This window comes from Amia ocellicauda, chromosome 8 (assembly GCF_036373705.1).
Source record: "Amia ocellicauda isolate fAmiCal2 chromosome 8, fAmiCal2.hap1, whole genome shotgun sequence".
In the NCBI taxonomy this organism is placed as follows: Eukaryota; Metazoa; Chordata; class Actinopteri; order Amiiformes; family Amiidae; genus Amia; species Amia ocellicauda.
Window position 1 is genome coordinate 12,800,563 of NC_089857.1, and position 18,420 is coordinate 12,818,982.

Below are 18,420 nucleotides of genomic sequence, written 5' to 3' on the forward strand. Positions count from 1 at the left end.
AGAACAAATAACAGTACATCTTGTGTACATTAGCCTACATTGCCATTATTAATAGGCAGGTTTAAACACATATATACATACTGTACATAAGAGTGAAAGGAAAAAAAACAACATGAAATGGAAAACACACTCTAATACATAATACAACAGGATCTCCCCCCACAACAAGATTTACTGCCCACCATGGAATATTCTCAAGCCAGTTAATTAGAAAGTTACTAGTTAGATGCCAAGGGTTAAACCACAAGGCTGAGAGCCAACTGTGATTTCATCGCTCCACAGTGCAGATGCACATTCATTTCAACACTCTCCCCAGCCCCCCCACCCCACCCACCTCCCATACCTCTGCTTTTCTCACCACGTGCTTGAGGCACTTCTTCTGGTTAAACAGAGAGGTCAACCACAAGAGCCATAGCGCCCACCCCACAAAGTTGCTGACCACCACACTGAGCCACGCAGATCTGTTTACTGTATGGATCCGGGCCTGTGCAGAGCGAGGCAGGCTCCTCAGACACCGCAGAGGGCTCCTGCTGCATCCTGTAACTGCGGCTCGGGGGCGCCATGTGCCACATATTCCCCAAGCTGTAAAAAGAAAAGCATCTCCCTCTTCAGCTAATTGAGCCGTCAAACTCTTACTGTGAACCAGCCATCGTGATGGAACGTGGCCTATAGGTCTACAGAGTTTAAATTATGTTTTGCTGCATGCCATCACCTTGCGGTGCAGCAGTACAGCAGAAAAGACTGTGTAATAGAAGGACATGTGTATCTGTATTTAAATGATACATTAAAATAATACTTAAAGCATTTCAGTAAATTAACCAACTGAAAATGTAGGCTTTTTTAAAGTGTTCTTGGTTGAAGAGAGATATTTTCCTGGATACCATTGCATGATAAGAGGAGACACTAAAAACATAACTACAATACATGTGGCAGAACACAAGACTTGTACCCCGTGAACCGCGAGAAAGTGAAGCCCATTTAGTGCCCTGGCTCTGCTTTTTTTACTGTCCAGTTTTTATAACACAGACAGACAAAATGTATATCAAGTGTCTATCAAGACAAATGTAAAGACTGGCAAATGACACAGAATTTAAACCAAAAACAGACACTTAAGAGGTTCCCTGCTTGAATGATGTGGTTTTACATGACCGCAGTAGATACCTCCACAAGCTTTCTCTTCGTAATACTGAAAATAGCAACACGTTTACAATGTATATGTAACGGGGAAGAGCACTGAGGCCAAACATGCACTGTTCTCTTCAGGACTGACTAAAGTTTAATCCATCAGCGAAAAGCTCAATGACTACAGTGATACACCATGAATTCAGAAACAGATCTATCTATTCTGTCAACAACAGGCTCGGAGGTGACATGGTAAGCCATGCTGTGACCTGTGGAAGGTTTTCTCTGACTGAAAACTTGATCTTCATCATATGCGGCTTTTTGAAGCACCGCATTTAAACCTGTTATTTGCGGCTATGTCCTAAGATAACTTTGTGGAAGGCCGGTCCCAAACATACACAAATGACTAGAAGAGTTTACAAAATGAAAAACATCTTGGGAGAAGTCCATTAGGCAGACATCCAAACAGGCCTGTTTTGTTGAGGTGTTATATCAACATGAAGCCCCCTGCTCTCCTCCTGCTTCCTTAGGCCCCAACAGCAGGAGATTGATGTCAACAAGGAATCCTGTCCCATGCTCCCCAAAACATGAATAAAGGTGAGGGCTTTAATACCCAGAGGAGTCATCTAATCAGTACTGACATGATGCATAAATACTGTAAGTAATAAAAATACTAATATTAAGCAAGATACAAGTAATAAATTAAGCTCTAACCCATTTAAAAAAATTGCCTTAGAAATACCATAAGAAATGCGTTCTGCTAAAATATGGACCTCAATATATTTCAATAAGCAGTTCACAGGAGGAGGGGGAAAATGTCCCACTGGCGTGCTTTCAGGTAAGGTCGGGTGTGCTGTGTAATTATTGAAAGGTGAGAAAGATTTAACTAAATTATGTATTTAACAAAAAAGAAACAAACAAAGCTCTGTGCGCTGCAAAATAATTTAGTTTAAGTAGCCTAGGTGTATCTCTATGTAATACCTCAAGAAGCATTTTGGAGTTTGTTATTCTTTTTAAAATGACTAAACTGTTAAACATACCAAGCTGGATACATCTATCTATCGATCGATCTATATCTATACCTATATATATATATATATATATATATAAAATATATATATATATATATATATATATATATATATATATATATATATATATACCTATATATATATATATATATATATATATATATATATATATATATACCTATATATATAGATAGATAGATATATAGATATATAGATATATATAGATATAGATATATAGATGCTGCAAAATCTGTGCAGCCTATGACATCTTTTCAGGAAAAGATGTTCCCCACATACGTTTTGAGCTTGTTTTGATTTCCTTGCCTTCAGATTGAATGTAGCTAAAATAACAACCCCCTGGAAAAACAGTAAACTGCCTGCTTCTCAGCATTGTGTTTACCAGACAGCATTACTGAATCAATCACCATAGACATCTTGAAACAGAGATTAAAGTGACCTCTGTTGATAAAAAAACACACACACACACACACACACACATAAAACACAATATGGCTGATTCTCCTCAGGAGACTTGCTCAGGTATGCGACAAAATACTTCAGAAGACTGTCTGCTGTGGTACTGACGACAGTCTATGAGGTTTCATGTTTATTTAAAATATATATAAATACTTCTGTAGAAAATCAATTTTTTTGGAAATACAAGTAACAAACAGGGCCAAGAAATTGTAGAATATGAAAATCGTTACAGAGCTGCATAAAGAATGAGGACATTTTCCTTCAGTTCCACCCAAGGGTAGAATTTTAAACAAACATGCAGAACAGTGCAATTTGGAAAATTAAATCGGATTAGGTGCACCACACAGTACTCTCTGAATTAACGAGGGGATACACAAAGACAGACAAGGACTATGAAAAAGTGACTGCACGAGATGCCAAGAGTTCCACGTCTGTACACAATGCCAACGCTCAATTGTCATGGAGCCTATTCACACCACTGACATTTGACAGGTTGCAACCGTAGGCCAGGGAAAAGACACTGAAACAGGTTAGGTTCCAAATTGTAATATATACTGTTGTTTATTTGAAAGCATAATGCAAAAGGTATTCTGCATCCCTCAACACGAGCTGAAGTTCGGCATGTTAAGCCATGTGTGCTCTTACCGGAACCACTGGCGTTTTGGAAAGTTTTGGAGTAGGGGTGAGTGCTTAGAGTGAATTGTCTGTGATATTCCTCTGGGATAATGTGGTGCAAGCAACACACTGGTGATTAAACCCTCCCACTGTATCATGGGAAGATGTTCCGGCCTGCCTGTGCGTTCCGAGAGTGACGGCAACACAGCACTCCCTGTGATGCATGAATATGACACTAGCCTCCCAATCCTGGCTCTCCTGTTACTATCTGCCAAGTTTCATGATGTCAAGCCACCTGATACAGTTGTTTGTGTCTGTTCTATTTTTTATTTTTTCCATTCTTTTTGTCACAGTTGTAGTAACTCTGCTAGTTGTAATACCACCAGTCTGTGCATAGGATACATTCTACTGTCTGTGTAGATTCTCCATTGGCATTGAAAGCTACTCTCTGTGCCAAATAACGTGGAGTAAGAACTGTAATGATGCTCTTAGCCTTGCTCTGTCAATACCTCAAAATTGATCTATCTTCATAAGTGAAACTCATTTAATGAGCCAAGGAATTATTTCATACTTTACTGTTGAGTTTCCTGAACTTATGCCAAAATGAGGTATCGTCAATGATGAGACATCACATGTGGGCCCACTGTCCACCAGCTGAATAGTTCCAAATAACCAAATTTCTGTAATAAATAAAAGTAAAATTTGAAGGTGCCTTACACTCATAGCCATTAAATGAACTTAAAATACATACAACATATTCTTCAGTGAATGTATATATACCCATATGGTTCATTCAAGCTGTACTTTGTGATCAAATCTTAGAACCCTCTTAAAATATTTTTGTACAGTGCAACTATATGAGGCCATCTTGCATGCTAGTTATATTGTAATGTAATATACATTCTCAAAAAGCCAGCAATCTCAGATATTCACAAGAAAATCATTTAGTGGTATTAAGAAAAACCATCAAAATATATGACTGTGTTACGTAAGCATTTCTCACATGGGTTTTTTTACAGGATGCAGTGTAATGTCACATTCCCTGAACTTAGAGTGACAGAACAAGAGGAGCGATTTAGGCAAATGTTCACTCATTTGCTCATTGATTCTGGGGAAGGCAGGCGACCTGCATAGGAACCAGTCCTCACATTCATTCACATACTGGAGACAAGCCGTGTCAAACGCATGAAAAAACTGACCGCATACACGAGTGCCCACTGATATTACCATTTGGCACTGTTGAGTCACCCCCTTTTGACATACTGGTCATACGAAGTGTCAAAGAACGTAGCTTCACACACTCCTAACCTCTTGTAGGATGTAACAAAGTAGCACATTTCAAATTAACCCCTTCCAGGAGGTTTACTTGTGTCACCAGATATAGCATGCCACACATGGTGGAAAAAAAACCTGTGCCTTGTGCAAACTAGCTGAAAATGTAACCCATTAAGCTAAGAGTCACAGCATAAACAGTAGGTGATTTCTCATACTAAATGTTCATATTAAACTTATAAATGCAGGTGGTGCTGGAAGTTGTTTTGCTTGCTTGTTAAGGTGCAAATAGAAGCCAGTCAATATCTGATTATATTATATACCCTCCTAATCATGATTAAGAGGACTATGGGTCGAATGGCCTCATCTCGTTTGTAAACTTTCTTATCTTCTTACTTAAGTGGCAGTAACATATTATATATTATCTATAATTTAGCAAAGATAATACAGGTGTACATTTTGCATTTATTTTTCACAAACAATTACATGCATCTAAATACACAAGGTTCAGTTTTATTCACACATTCATCTTTGACAAAAGTGCTTCCTGTACCCTTAAATAAGTTCTGGCAAATTCACAGGCAGGCTTGTGCTGACGAATAGGCCATGCAGAAACTCTCAAGCTCCTCCAGGTTGTGGGACGTGCACTTGTGAACTGCTTACTAACATTCAGAAAACTAATGTTAACTGGCTTGGAGGTCTGGAGATTGTAATGGGCAAGCAAGAACACTGCTGTTATGCGTCAGAGACAGGGGTGTGTGCTTCAAATTGTTAATGGTTGTGTGCTTCTGGACGTGTGTGTCTGGAAAGTCAAGCTTCAGCTTTTTGACAGAGGATGACAGGTTGGCTTTTTTGTGTTTGTTTTGTCTTTTCTAAAATCTACCAGTATTCTCTGGAACACATCCATCCCTTAATTCTAAAAAGGGCACAAGAACTTGAGGACATAAAACAGTCCCAATGCCAAACACATCTGCCTGCATGCTTCGCAGGTAGAATGGCGTTGTTCTTGACTTTTGGGTTTAACTTAATATTCTCCATCCCATGGATACCACATAAATGCAACTGTAGTTTTGGGACTTTTCTTGAAGATCCTGAATTGTTGCTTTGATGTTTACATAACATAACATAACATAGAAAAATAATATGAATCTGCATTTTCTTTGCTAAATCAACATTTAGCTACAATTAATTAAGAGGATGAATACATTGTAATGCAACTGTGTGTGTATGTAATATATATTGTGATGCCATGCTGCACACAATGAAATCTGTTTTGATCTACATTCAGTCTTAATTTATGAAGACTATTTCTATGTAATGTACATTAAAAAAACACTTTATTATTATGGTAACTGGAACCTTAAATGTATTTTAAAGCATCATTAATCACATCTCAAAATTGAAATCACATGCTACTGTAGTGTTTACAAACTAAAGTCAGTCAATCACAAAAACGTAAAAGAAAACACTAATGCATGGCTGAACAATAATGCAATTACAAATAAACTGCTTTAAATAGCTAAGTTAATGAGGGGAATCAAGAAGCAATTATAATGAGTTTACCTTAAATGACTAGGACAGACCCTGAAATAACCTCAGAGTTTCCATAACGACAATAATGCACAACATTAAGTCCTGATTTCCCAAATCTAGTGAGTTTATCAAAACATCTTGTAAGGCTTTCATAAATGATTCTGTAGTTGTGGCTCAATATAAAATATATACACTCCATTTCATTCTTCTCAAAGAATGATAACTGCAAAAAATGTTTTGGTAAAAAACATGTACGGTAACAATAGGTAAATAAAAGAGAAGATTATATTCCTTTTGCAAGAATATGCTACAGTAAGCAAATCACACTTTATAATCATCTGTAGGATGAAACAGAAGATTACCAGTCTGGCAAAACAGCATCATACTGTAAAGTAACTTCTTATTTTTGCTTCAATCATTTGTTGAAAAACTTTCATTAGTTAGCAGTTACGTTTGTCACAACCTCTGATTAATTTAGGTGCAAGTTACATAATAGTCATCAACACCAGAACAAGACACCAGAGATTAGTACCTTCCTGTTTTATTTCTATTGTAACTGCCACAGGAATCAGTGATTTACGGAAGCAATAACAAATGAGAAAGTATGTTGTGCTATTTCCCAAATGTCATTTGAGCACTGAGGCAGAAAGCATTAGCAAGTGCCATTAACCACCCAAGAAGTGTGTGCTACTTGTGCAATTGTCTTATCACAGTCAAATCAACCTTGCATCAAAATATTTTCCTTGCTGTCCGCAGCTAAACAATCTAGCTATGGGGTCTGCACCACAGAGGGGCTTCTTCTATCTGAACCACAGACCTTAAACCATGGCAACAGCATCCACTTGGTGTTGACACACATCCCTGTCTACACAGTGGACAAGGTCTCACATCAGTACCGTAACATCAAAGCGTATGAGGTCCAACAGAGATGATGAAATATGACCAGCCGCCACCAATGACTAGATGTCAGAAGAAGCCCCATTTGTTTTATGTCTCAAGCTGATCCTTAGTTGCTTATTCTACACCATCTAACAGACAAGAAAAGCCAGTAAAATCCTCATGAGGATCACATTCACAGAACCATTTCTTTGGAGTCTGAACACAGTGGGCAGGTTGATGTCAATCCTTGGGCAGGATGATCAGCGAAGAACTCCTCACAGCATAGAAATAGGACATTCAATTTATTTATTTTTCCCCTGGGCCACTTCCTTCATTTTCATTTTCTCAGCACTGTTTGTTCATTTTAAATATATAAATAAGCTCTATCCATAATTATAATAACCTACATGATTATACCCAGTGCCCCCCTATCATCATGTGTGATACTCTCAGCATTTTTCATTGAATACAATGCACAATAAAACAAACACCACCTAGGTAATAGCTATTCTGCTTGTGCAGTACAGTTTTCAGCATGCCCTGAAAGTATACTGAATTCCTTTGTCTTATTTATAACATGATGGTTTTCTGACAGCTAGAGAGGATGAATCCGGTGTCAACATTGAGGTGTTCCACAAACCAACATGAGCACAGTGCTGAAACGGCACACCGCAATGTGGAATTAAGGGGCGGAGGGGAGCAGTGAAAACCAAATGGCTTGGTCAACAGAGCTCGAGAGTACCATTCCAAGGCAGTGTTTAATGGAAACAGGATATTAGTCTTCCAAGAATGGCAGAATTGAATGATGTCAAACTGAAAACAACAGAAATTATTTGCTTTTTTGATGTTTCAGAGTCGAAATGCTAAAGTATATACAGCCATGAAAAGCGAAATTGCTTACAGATATTAAGTCTGTGGTGTGGTTAAAACAAGAGATCCATGGGTAACGCAATACTCCCATCCTTATTATTGACATATATATAAAAATAAAATAAACATTTCTGGGTAATAATTAATAATGTCCTCTCTTCTTGTGATCCATGCTACACATCCCTAGTTCCCAGTCATAAATGTGCTTTTCTCAGACGGAGTAGCTGCTAAAGAACTGCTGAGGAGTCCACAGCAAATCAATAACATGATGAAATCACGGTCTACACATGGTATGTTCAAATTGAAATCTGAATGTATTACACTGACTGCACCACTAAGATAAGTGACTATGATTTAACTCTTGAACTAAAACAAATGATCCCATGACTCTCTGCCTCTGCAACACAATTAGAGTTATACCCATTACTGTTCTATTAATCCCTGCCTGAAAAGTGCCCCCTGTAGGTTCCTATTTCTATCTATAGTCTCTGAAATGTGTGTATTGCATCAACAGAGCGCAAAGTACGTATTAGCACTGCCATAGACAATTGCACTTCAAAGCAAAGATGTTAAATGGCACCAGAGAAGCTTGCATGTACTGTCTTCTTGGAGCTGAAACATACTTACGTTCTGTCCCCTTAATGAGTGACTCACCCGTTTCCTGGATTTCCTCAGCATGTGGAAACATTTCATTATTCAAACCAGCGTCACATTTTGTTTATTTTTATTTCATTTTCTTTTTCATATAACCCAGCAGAAGTGGTGTTATGAAAAACGGTGACATACTGTGACGCAGGCAGAAGATGAAGAACATCGCACCCATCTAATGGTAGAAAAAAATAAGAGCCCTTGCCCCCCCCCCCCCATTTCATATACTTTCCACAAAAACACTTCAGAATGTGTACAGAGGGACTGGCATTGTTCAATAGTTCACGGTGGGAAAAAAAAAAAAAAAAAAAAGTTTGTTACCTTGCATTAAGAAAAGAAGACAGGGGACTCAACCTGTTGATTTCTATATTTGGCTTGGAAACTTACCTCTTGTACAGAGCGAGCTGCCGGCTTATCCTGATGGTTGGCCAGTATTAGGAATGGCAATGTGCAGAGCTGAGGGTGCTGGAGGGCTGAGTGTAGCTCATTCCTGGCAATCTCCAAGTCCTCTTCTGAAGAAGCGCTGTCTAGTACAAATATAACCCCCTGGGATCCCTGGTAATAGCGACTCCAGTACTTCTTGATATTGTCAGCGCCTTGAAAACAAGCAAATGAGATTGTATTGCTCTGCTCACCCCTACACAAGATGGGACATTTGTATCAGAATGACTTACACAGGTAACAAATTACATGTTTAATGCTATACAATGTAGTACAGAATACATGGATGTTCCTTGCCCTTCATCGGCCCCTGTATAATCCCTATACAATATATTTGTGTGTTATATTTCTGATTTATTGTAGGTTTTTTTTTTTTTTTTAATGAACTGGGTAAGTAAAAAAAAAACACAAAGTTTGGGGAACAGGGGGGCTATATATGTTGCACTAAAAATCACAGAGCTACTGCTTCAGCCCTCTGAAATACTTTAGTGGGAAACAGACTTTGAATATATACAATCAAAAGGAGTAACAGGTTAGTTGATCAATAAGAGGCACCAGCATCAATCTAATTTATGCCGGAGAACTTCAAAGTGCCCCTGAATCAACAAGGAAAAGAAATTCCTTCCTAGAAAGTTTTCTGTTTTTCTTCTATGATGTAACATATGAATCATGACAGCATCTTAACATTCGTAATATCTGAATCATGTCAGTGTTTCATGATTAATCTTTTATTCTTACACTGAACTTTTTCAAGGGACTCAAACTTTCTGTCAAGGTTCTGAAGAGCTTCTGTACTTGATCTAAGCAATGTGTGTGTGTGTTTGTGTGCGTGTGCGTGCGTGCGTGTGTATTTTCTTGGTTATTATTAGATGATCTACAAGTTATGCAACATTGTATTAATATATTGTTTTTGTATGTGTTTCATCTAGTATGAAGTATGCAGTCTCTCATAGTTCTGCGGCGTAAAAGTGGTCCTGTGTTTCGCTCAGTTTGTTAAGTTAGAAACATTGCAGGGAAGCAAGCTGGTTCATTTTCAACATGAGAAAATTAAAGATTCGTAGTAACAGGGCTATCACGGGCAATTACTCCAAAACAAAATATCCTGACGGGTCACATGAGAGTCAAGTGACAGAATTTGATTTGTGTAGGTAAAGGCAAAAAGCCAACTGTGCTGTCCTATTCCAGAGACAAAATCACATATATTTAATAGATTTATGAAATGTTAAGACATGAGAAGGTGTACAAGTAATACTTTCTTTGAAAAGAAAAGAAGGACGAAAAAAAAATGTAACGTAGGTCAAATTCATACAGATCCTGTATTCCTTCAAACGGTTAATAAAATCCACACGTCAACACATGCAAGAACTTTTGAAAGTCAAAAATTAATAAGTAACCTAAAATGTCACAAAACAGCAGATGCAGATGACTCAAACTCATATTACAGTAAAACAGCTGAAGAATTTAGTTTGCCCTCACTTCGGCCTCAAAATTTGGGAAGTCATGTTAAAATGATAGTGAGTTAAACGCATGAGATCATAGAAAATGAAGGTGTCTTCCAACATTGGATTACATTGCTAGACCTTGGCTGGGATTAAATCAAATGTTTGACCCACCCGCTAATACAAAACTACAGAACTGTACTCAGTTGCGGCTTCATTTTTAGTAAGATGCCACTTTCTTCTAATCATAAATGTAACTGCTATAACATACAGGTTTGCAGTTTTCTATTAGCGGGTGGGTCAAAGTTTTAATTTAATCTGGCCCCTTGCCTTTTACTACATATATCAGTTAATGGCACATATTCCTTAAATGCGTAGAGTGTCTGATTAGACGTGGTGCTTGACACCATTGTCCCTGGCTTTAATTCGGCAGGGATTCGAAATCTCTGGTCCTTCATTTCATTACAGCAGGCCACCATTGTCATTTATTGGTCTTGTGTGCCATGAAATATAGGCTGTCCTGCTTAGTCAGCTCCAGCGACTTCCTTTGTGCCCAATATTTTCATACAGAATAAAAGCTGCAAGTTGCCACATATTCCATATTTGACAGGATAATGCCACTGTGATCCTTGAGCCAAGTCAAGAGGCTTTGTGATGGTGAAACCCAATTAAATCCGCCTGTGGACTCGTAAAGAAATTGTATGAGAATAGGTGGGCCACAACAACAACAAACAAACAGAAACTCACCAATGATAACACACGGTCAATACATTAAAATAGTGGTAGCAACCTGGGTCACTTTTTTGTGTTTGGTTGAGAAATCAGAGAAATCACCTCTTTTAACCAATTCTAACATGCACCTCTTCTTAAAGAAACTCCTTTCTTGAGCATGTGTTACACGTGCAAGAAATGTTATGCTTTATTTATTTATTTTTCAAATAGATCTTCATTCAGAATCAAAGGCATCCTTTACAGAGCAGTCATAACTCAGGCCAATATAAAGACCAAATCTGGGAAACAAGTCATGCGATACAAATCAGGATTTCAATCATTTTGTCAGTTCGTTTTTTGTCTGAAGCGATTTCTTCACCAAAGGTTTTATTATATATAACTCTTTGCTCTTGAAATTCATTATGTAGTTGGAGCAATGAAACCATAAACCAAATCCCTCTAGGTAGTGAAGTCTGAATTGTATTAGTACTCATTTTTTTCTTAATCTTCAGCACAACTTCTACAGGTCAATACAACAAATATCTTACATTCTTAATAGTACAATCCAACCCATTACATTTTTGACTTACAATCTTCTTTTAGAGTTTTACAAAAGCCAACATAAGAGGCTTCACGGTGAATAACAGAAGATCTCGTATTCAATGACTGCAATTCACCTTCAGAAATGTCCGCATTCTTTACCAACAAGCTTCTTCTGCCCGCAAAGAGGAAGCACTTCCAATTTTTCTCATCTTGCCTTATCTTAGGTATGCTAAGAAGTGAATCACAGATCTGAGAGTATATACCGTGTTAACAGATCCAGCCTTAATTGCATTCTCTTGGAAACTGAAGGTTTGACAAAAGGAACTGAATTTTTCTTTTTTTAAAGAATTGTGTAATCTTTACAATACTCTTATAAGAAAAGTTACACTGTGGCTACCAATGTTATAAACACACTCTCTTCATGAGTTGTCCAGAGGGGTGTCAATTTGTTTTTCTAGGTTGATTGAGTATATTCTGACAAAACAGCACACAGCGTTGTTTACAGTTTTAAGGTACTTTGTGATCTCTTCATCACAGCAGCAGAGTGATTATACTTCATTATAAATATGTAGAGGCTAATAAAGATGAGTCAAATTCATGTTATGCCCTCTGAAGCTGCTAGAAGGTAAAAATGCAATACCCTTTTACCATACAAGAAAGATGCGTGTTTTGATGACTGTTTTGTGGCCAGTGACGGGAAATCTGACATCCATTTTAAATTGAAGGCTATTAAAATCGTTAAAAACTATACATCAACAACAACATTTAATTGTAGCGTCATTACATATATGTAGTCCTGACTGCTGCCTTTCCTTAGTCATAAAAGAGGAAATATCAAGCAAACACTTGATAAAATAGAGGTATTCTGTACATCGCACAAAAAAAAACGTACAGTGGAGTAAGTCTGGATATACAGATACCATTTGTTTTGTAACCTTTGAATGAGAACTACTGTACTTCCACTGATAGGTCTGCTCTGGATAGCATTATCCAAGTGCCAGCAATTGGAACATTACTTCCTGATATTAAGCACAGAAATGCATCTTTTCAAGCTTTTTGGCAAAGTACCTTTGAATAAAGATGTTCTCTCATCTTTATGTGATCTAAACTCTTGATTTACAAATCTTGACTGTCTGTACATTTTTGTATCAGTGTGTGTGGCTATTTTCAAGTACAGATTATGCTGGCTACACTAAAGCATTGTTCAAGAGCTTGCAATTTATAAAGACCCTGTCTTTTTAATGTAGCAATTGAATAACTCGGATATGGGTACTGAAGTTCGCCACACCACAACTATTTTATAAGTGTGATTTTTGGAAGACAGCTACACATGGTAAGAAAATTAAGCTCCACAATAGTATTTTCGGTTCATCATAAAAAAAGTCACTCAATATTAGCATATGTGAAAGCTGTCTATCAACTTTAGTTTAAGTTACTGAAAACAATACAAACTCTGGTGTAATCCATAACAATACTTTTAGTTTAGTTTTAGCTGGTTATTTCATTGTTTATCAATATGATTTTCGAAATTGCTACCATAAATAGATGCGTACATACAATTTTAAACAATCTGATTATTGACAAATGAAAAATATTCCTTCCTACAGCTGAAGACTCTGTGCTGCCACTTTCTGCCATCTACTGGTGACTAGTAAGGAAAGCAGAAAAAAAAATACTCCTTGCCAATTATTTTTATATTTTCCACAAATAATGTAGTAATTCATACCTTACTATCAAAAATGCAGTCAAAGGTCCATGTAAACAAGATCAACCCTTTTGCCAGTTTCATGAGAGATGGCTAAAAAGAGTTCTCCATTGACTGGTCAGAGTGGCAGGTTAACTATACTGGGTTAACCCTTGATCTTTCTTCTACTGCTGTCCTGTACAGTGCTGACCAACTGCGGTTATGAACATATTGGACTGTGAAGGAGATGAAAAGCTCTGGCTTAGTTCTACTATTGATCCAGTTTATCTTGGTCGGTGTTGTCCTTTATGAAGGCATGAAAGCATTCAGAATTGCCATGCCTCTCCGGACGTTAAGTTTATGGTCCCTGTTTAGAATCAATTACTCCGGCAGTGATATGTGGTGGCTAGAAACACACCACGATGTACAGAGGAGGCCTCTGGTTTCAGCCACATCTGTACCACAGCCATTTAGTCATTCAATGCTAAACTCTGGCAATAACCATCTTCCACGATGGCCTAAAGGCAGAAGCTAATGTGCCAAACAGCTGCACAAAGCATGTCTGGTGAAATCATTTCATCTTGAAAGGAATCCTTCAACCCTGCTATGTTCTTGTATCAGTGCCGTGACACGGCGTAGAGCCTGGCCACATTAAAATGAGTAGACTGCACGCTGAGCCCGCGATAACACCAACACAACAATGATGCCGCCGCAACATCTGTATCCAGCACCGTAGATCTCACAGTGATTAAAAGATAAGAAAGGTTACAACTGAGAGTAGTCTGTCTGGAACTGTCTAGCTGATTTGGCTAAAAAAAAGGGGATTTGTGTTTAAGGTTTGCGTGTAAATCAAGGGCCCAGAGGCGCTTTACTGTGGGCAGATTTGGCAAGTTCACATTCTGGGTGTGGGGGAGGTGATCATTTTAACAGGGCTCTGTATATATCCGTCTGTCAGCTTAAAGTTGACCATATATACTAATGGATGGATGACCAAATGGATGGAAATCCTAACATGGATTAAAAACAGGTAAGAGTGTTTTTCATTATGTGCATACAATCTCTCATGAATAAAATCCGACATGGAGAACAGACCAAGACTGCAACTGGTCCGTCACATCTAGTGTGTGAATTGCGTAACTGTGTTAAACTCAACCTTTAATGTTACAAAACCAATAAATCTTGCCCCCTACTATAATGCTTGTAATGAAAAACAAATACCCATACATAATAAATAATTGCATTTGACAGTTATTCTAACGATTAAAAAAAATCTCCAAGAAGTCATCGCCACAGATGGCAGTGCTCACTGCGAGCCACAACACGGGAACTACGCAGCGGTCTGTCACATCCTGTTCTGAGTTAATGTCAAGCTAGTGTCATTAAGACGTCTGTCAATCTACAGGATGTCCTCTGCTTTAAAGCAAGATAATTTCTGCTTTTTTCTAGATAATTCCACCTTGAATTGTGACAGGTTGCAATCGGTCTGCTGTTCTTCTCAACAGGAAATTAACAGACGACAGCATAATTATAAACATAAAAATCAATGAATGAATACATGTTTTAGATACTGAGTACTGTAATGGAGACTGAACAACTTTCCAATAGACTTTCCCCATGAATGTCAAGTCAGAAACTTAGCCATAGACTAGCATGGCTATTATAACCTTTCTTGGTCGGCCTCCAGTAGCTGAAGACACCCTCCGTCTGTACCCTTTACTGAATGCACATGATATCACTTACATATCGCTTACACAATACACAGCCCTGTTAAGTACCACAGGCGATATAGATTTAAGTTAAAAGAAAGACACTTTAGTCTTCCCCAGTTTTGTATATCCTTTGTAATTATTATTTCCACAGACTGAGGTAAATTAAAAGATACAATTCCAGCATTTCAATGGAAATCTGACATAACCTTTAGAAAGAATACAGTAGGGGAGTTTTGTTTTGTTCAGGAAAATTAAATAAAATGAAATTGCTGGATGACTTGGCGGAACACAATGTCCAGAGAGCTGCAAGTCTTCATGTCGGAAGAGAACAATTTCCCCTTTCTTATTCAATGTTAATCTCGATGGGAGAAGCCTGTAAAGTGCAAAGGCAAGGAGCGAAAGGAGCTGCATCATTTCTTTCAGCTTGGGAAGGAGGAACTGACAGCATCCTGCCACATTAAGCGGCCAACTGCAGGGCTGTTCTGTTTCATTTAGGTTCCTCAGCAGGTCTGGTTTTGGCAGTGTTCAACTGCAGTTTCCTTAATGTACAACAAACACTTTAAACTTATGGATTCAATACATATGGCAACTGAAATCATTTGGGCTGAACGGCAGCTTTCTGGCTGCATGAACTTTGACCATGCAAGAGCACTCAGATGAGGCTTCCCATCCACCTCTATCAGATGTACTGGGGCCACAAACAAAATATCAAGACGGCTGCCCATCAGTGCATGCAATAATGTGTCGGAGCAATAATGCAGGGCAATGATATACAACAACCTTGTTAACAAGTGTATCACACACTGTGAGTTTAGTGTGTGTGCAGCTGGGCAGGGCATAGACTCTCAATTCCTGTTACTGACACAAACACATGCACTTCATTCTGGTGAGTACAGATATTTTTGAGTGTATTATTTTCATTAAGAAATGGGGTGCTGTTCAGATGGGGGTGTTCAGGGGCATTAGAGATGCATGCAAAACCAAAAAGAACATAGACAGAGACAAAGCTTTCATGTTCCTCTTTTCTTCTCCTAAAATGACCCCGATGACAGAATCCTACAACCGTACCTTCAACTAAACACAAACATATTGTTAATGCAAGTTTAACTTTTATTGTTGTACTCAAGTCAAGCAATCTTCTTTGAAGTGGATTTAACGAAAAACAGACCAGTCACTGCGGCCCTCTGGCAATCAGCACATTACAGACTGAGAATGGCTTCAACCCTGAATTAAAAAATTGTTTGTTTGTTTGTTTATTGTGGGAGGAGGGAAAAATAATGACTCTATCAACACTTAAATGTTGATCAGTTTGTTAGGGCCACGATTCAACAATGTTCTTAACAAAACACTCAAAAAACATCTGTTAGCATACGGTACACTATATCATTCATGAACGAAGGAGAAAACTATTTGTGTTAATTCCAATACTAGCAGTTCAAACCTTGGGGGGCAGCTTAAATTGAATACAATACTGTACATTCTTGAGTTTACCACCTGCTACTACTTGAGTTCAAATCAGGATCTTGCCCAGAAAATGAACGGTAGATGGTACGGAGGTTCAGCATTAAAGTTCACCAGTGCGCAGATCACAGAGAGAGCTATACTTGTACTTCGTTAGCATTTAGACTGTAACTCTATTTCTTCCACTGTAACGCAATCTAAATTTTTTATTTTCACAGATATAACCTTTCTTTTGGGGGGACAGACACAGGAAACAAACATCACTCTAAATTATGCATCTTGAATGAAAAACTTGCGATCATGTCGGCTCAGAACCTCCATTACGGTGCAGTGTAAGATATTAAAATTTCATCCAAAAAATCTGATATTTCCAAATCTGTGATGCAGAAGCATCCCAGTCTTCCAAGCAACACAAGACACGAGCATCTCTCAGCCTTGGAAACAGCAGCGTGAATGGCCTGAGCTGGTTACTGCTCAGGTGAACCTCTGAATAACCTCTTACGCCCTACTACTGGGTTTTAAAATAAAAAAAACATATATCCGAAATTCAAATATACGCTCACCTAAATGATTATTAGGAACACCTGTTCAATTTCTCATTAATGCAATTATCTAACCAACCAATCACATGGCAGTTGCTTCAATGCATTTAGGGGTGTGGTCCTGGTCAAAACAATCTCCTGAACTCCAAACTGAATGTCTGAATGAGAAAGAAAGGTGATTTAAGCAATTTTTAGCATGGCATGGTTGTTGGTGCCAGACGGGCCGGTCTGAGTATTTCACAATCTGCTCAGTTACTGGGATTTTCACGCAAAACCATTCCTAGGGTTTACAAAGAATGGTGTGAAAAGGGAAAAACATCCATTATGCGGCAGTCCTGTGGGCGAAAATGCCTTGTTGATGCTAGAGGTCAGAGGAGAATGGGCCGACTGATTCAAGCTGATAGAAGAGCAACTTTGACTGAAATAACCAGTCGTTACAACCGAGGTATGCAGCAAAGCATTTGTGAAGCCACAACACGTACAACCTTGAGGCGGATGGGCTACAACAGCAGAAGACCCCACCGGGTACCACTCATCTCCACTACAAATAGGAAAAAGAGGCTACAATTTGCACAAGCTCACCAAAATTGGACAGTTGAAGACTGGAAAAATGTTGCCTGGTCTGATGAGTCTCGATTTCTGTTGAGACATTCAGATGGTAGAGTCACAATTTGGCGTAAACAGAATGAGAACATGGATCCATCATGCCTTGTTACCACTGTGCAGGCTGGTGGTGGTGGTGTAATGGTGTGGGGGATGTTTTCTTGGCACACTTTAAGCCCCTTAGTGCCAATTGGGCATCGTTTAAATGCCACGGCCTACCTGAGTATTGTTTCTGACCATGTCCATCCCTTTATGACCACCATGTACCCATCCTCTGATGGCTACTTCCAGCAGGATAATGCACCATGTCACAAAGGTCGAATCATTTCAAATTGGTTTCTTGAACATGACAATGAGTTCACTGTACTAAACTGGCCCCCACAGTCACCAGATCTCAACCCAATAGAGCATCTTTGGGATGTGGTGGAACGGGAGCTTCGTGCCCTGGATGTGCATCCCACAAATCTCCATCAACTGCAAGATGCTATCCTATCAATATGGGCCAACATTTCTAAAGAATGCTTTCAGCACCTTGTTGAATCAATGCCACGTAGAATTAAGGCAGTTCTGAAGGTGAAAGGGGGTCAAACACAGTATTAGTATGGTGTTCCTAATAATCCTTTAGGTGAGTGTATATGGAAATGACCAGATGAAAATGAAATAGAATGATGCATAGATGAATACAAGGCAGATGTTTGTATTAAGCAAACCAACTGAAAAAGGATTCCCATGCACTTGTACTTCAATTGTCTGTCAAGACGCATAGCTGGAGAACGAAGACTTCACCTGGGACTTAAACAAGGAAAAGGCTCTTTGTTATTAGTGTTATTCCAAGAAATG

At 38.5% G+C, this 18,420-nt stretch overlaps 1 protein-coding gene across 2 annotated transcripts in view; it reads right to left on the reverse strand.

Moving 5' to 3' along the window:
* Positions 1–18,420, reverse strand: part of arl15a (ADP-ribosylation factor-like 15a) — a 141,198-nt gene that overhangs the window by 67,393 nt on the left and 55,385 nt on the right. For both annotated transcript variants that reach the window (XM_066712068.1, XM_066712069.1), the window contains exon 4: positions 8,835–9,043. In XM_066712068.1, the coding sequence (XP_066568165.1) occupies positions 8,835–9,043 (209 nt within the window). The remainder of the gene's footprint in view (positions 1–8,834; positions 9,044–18,420) is intronic.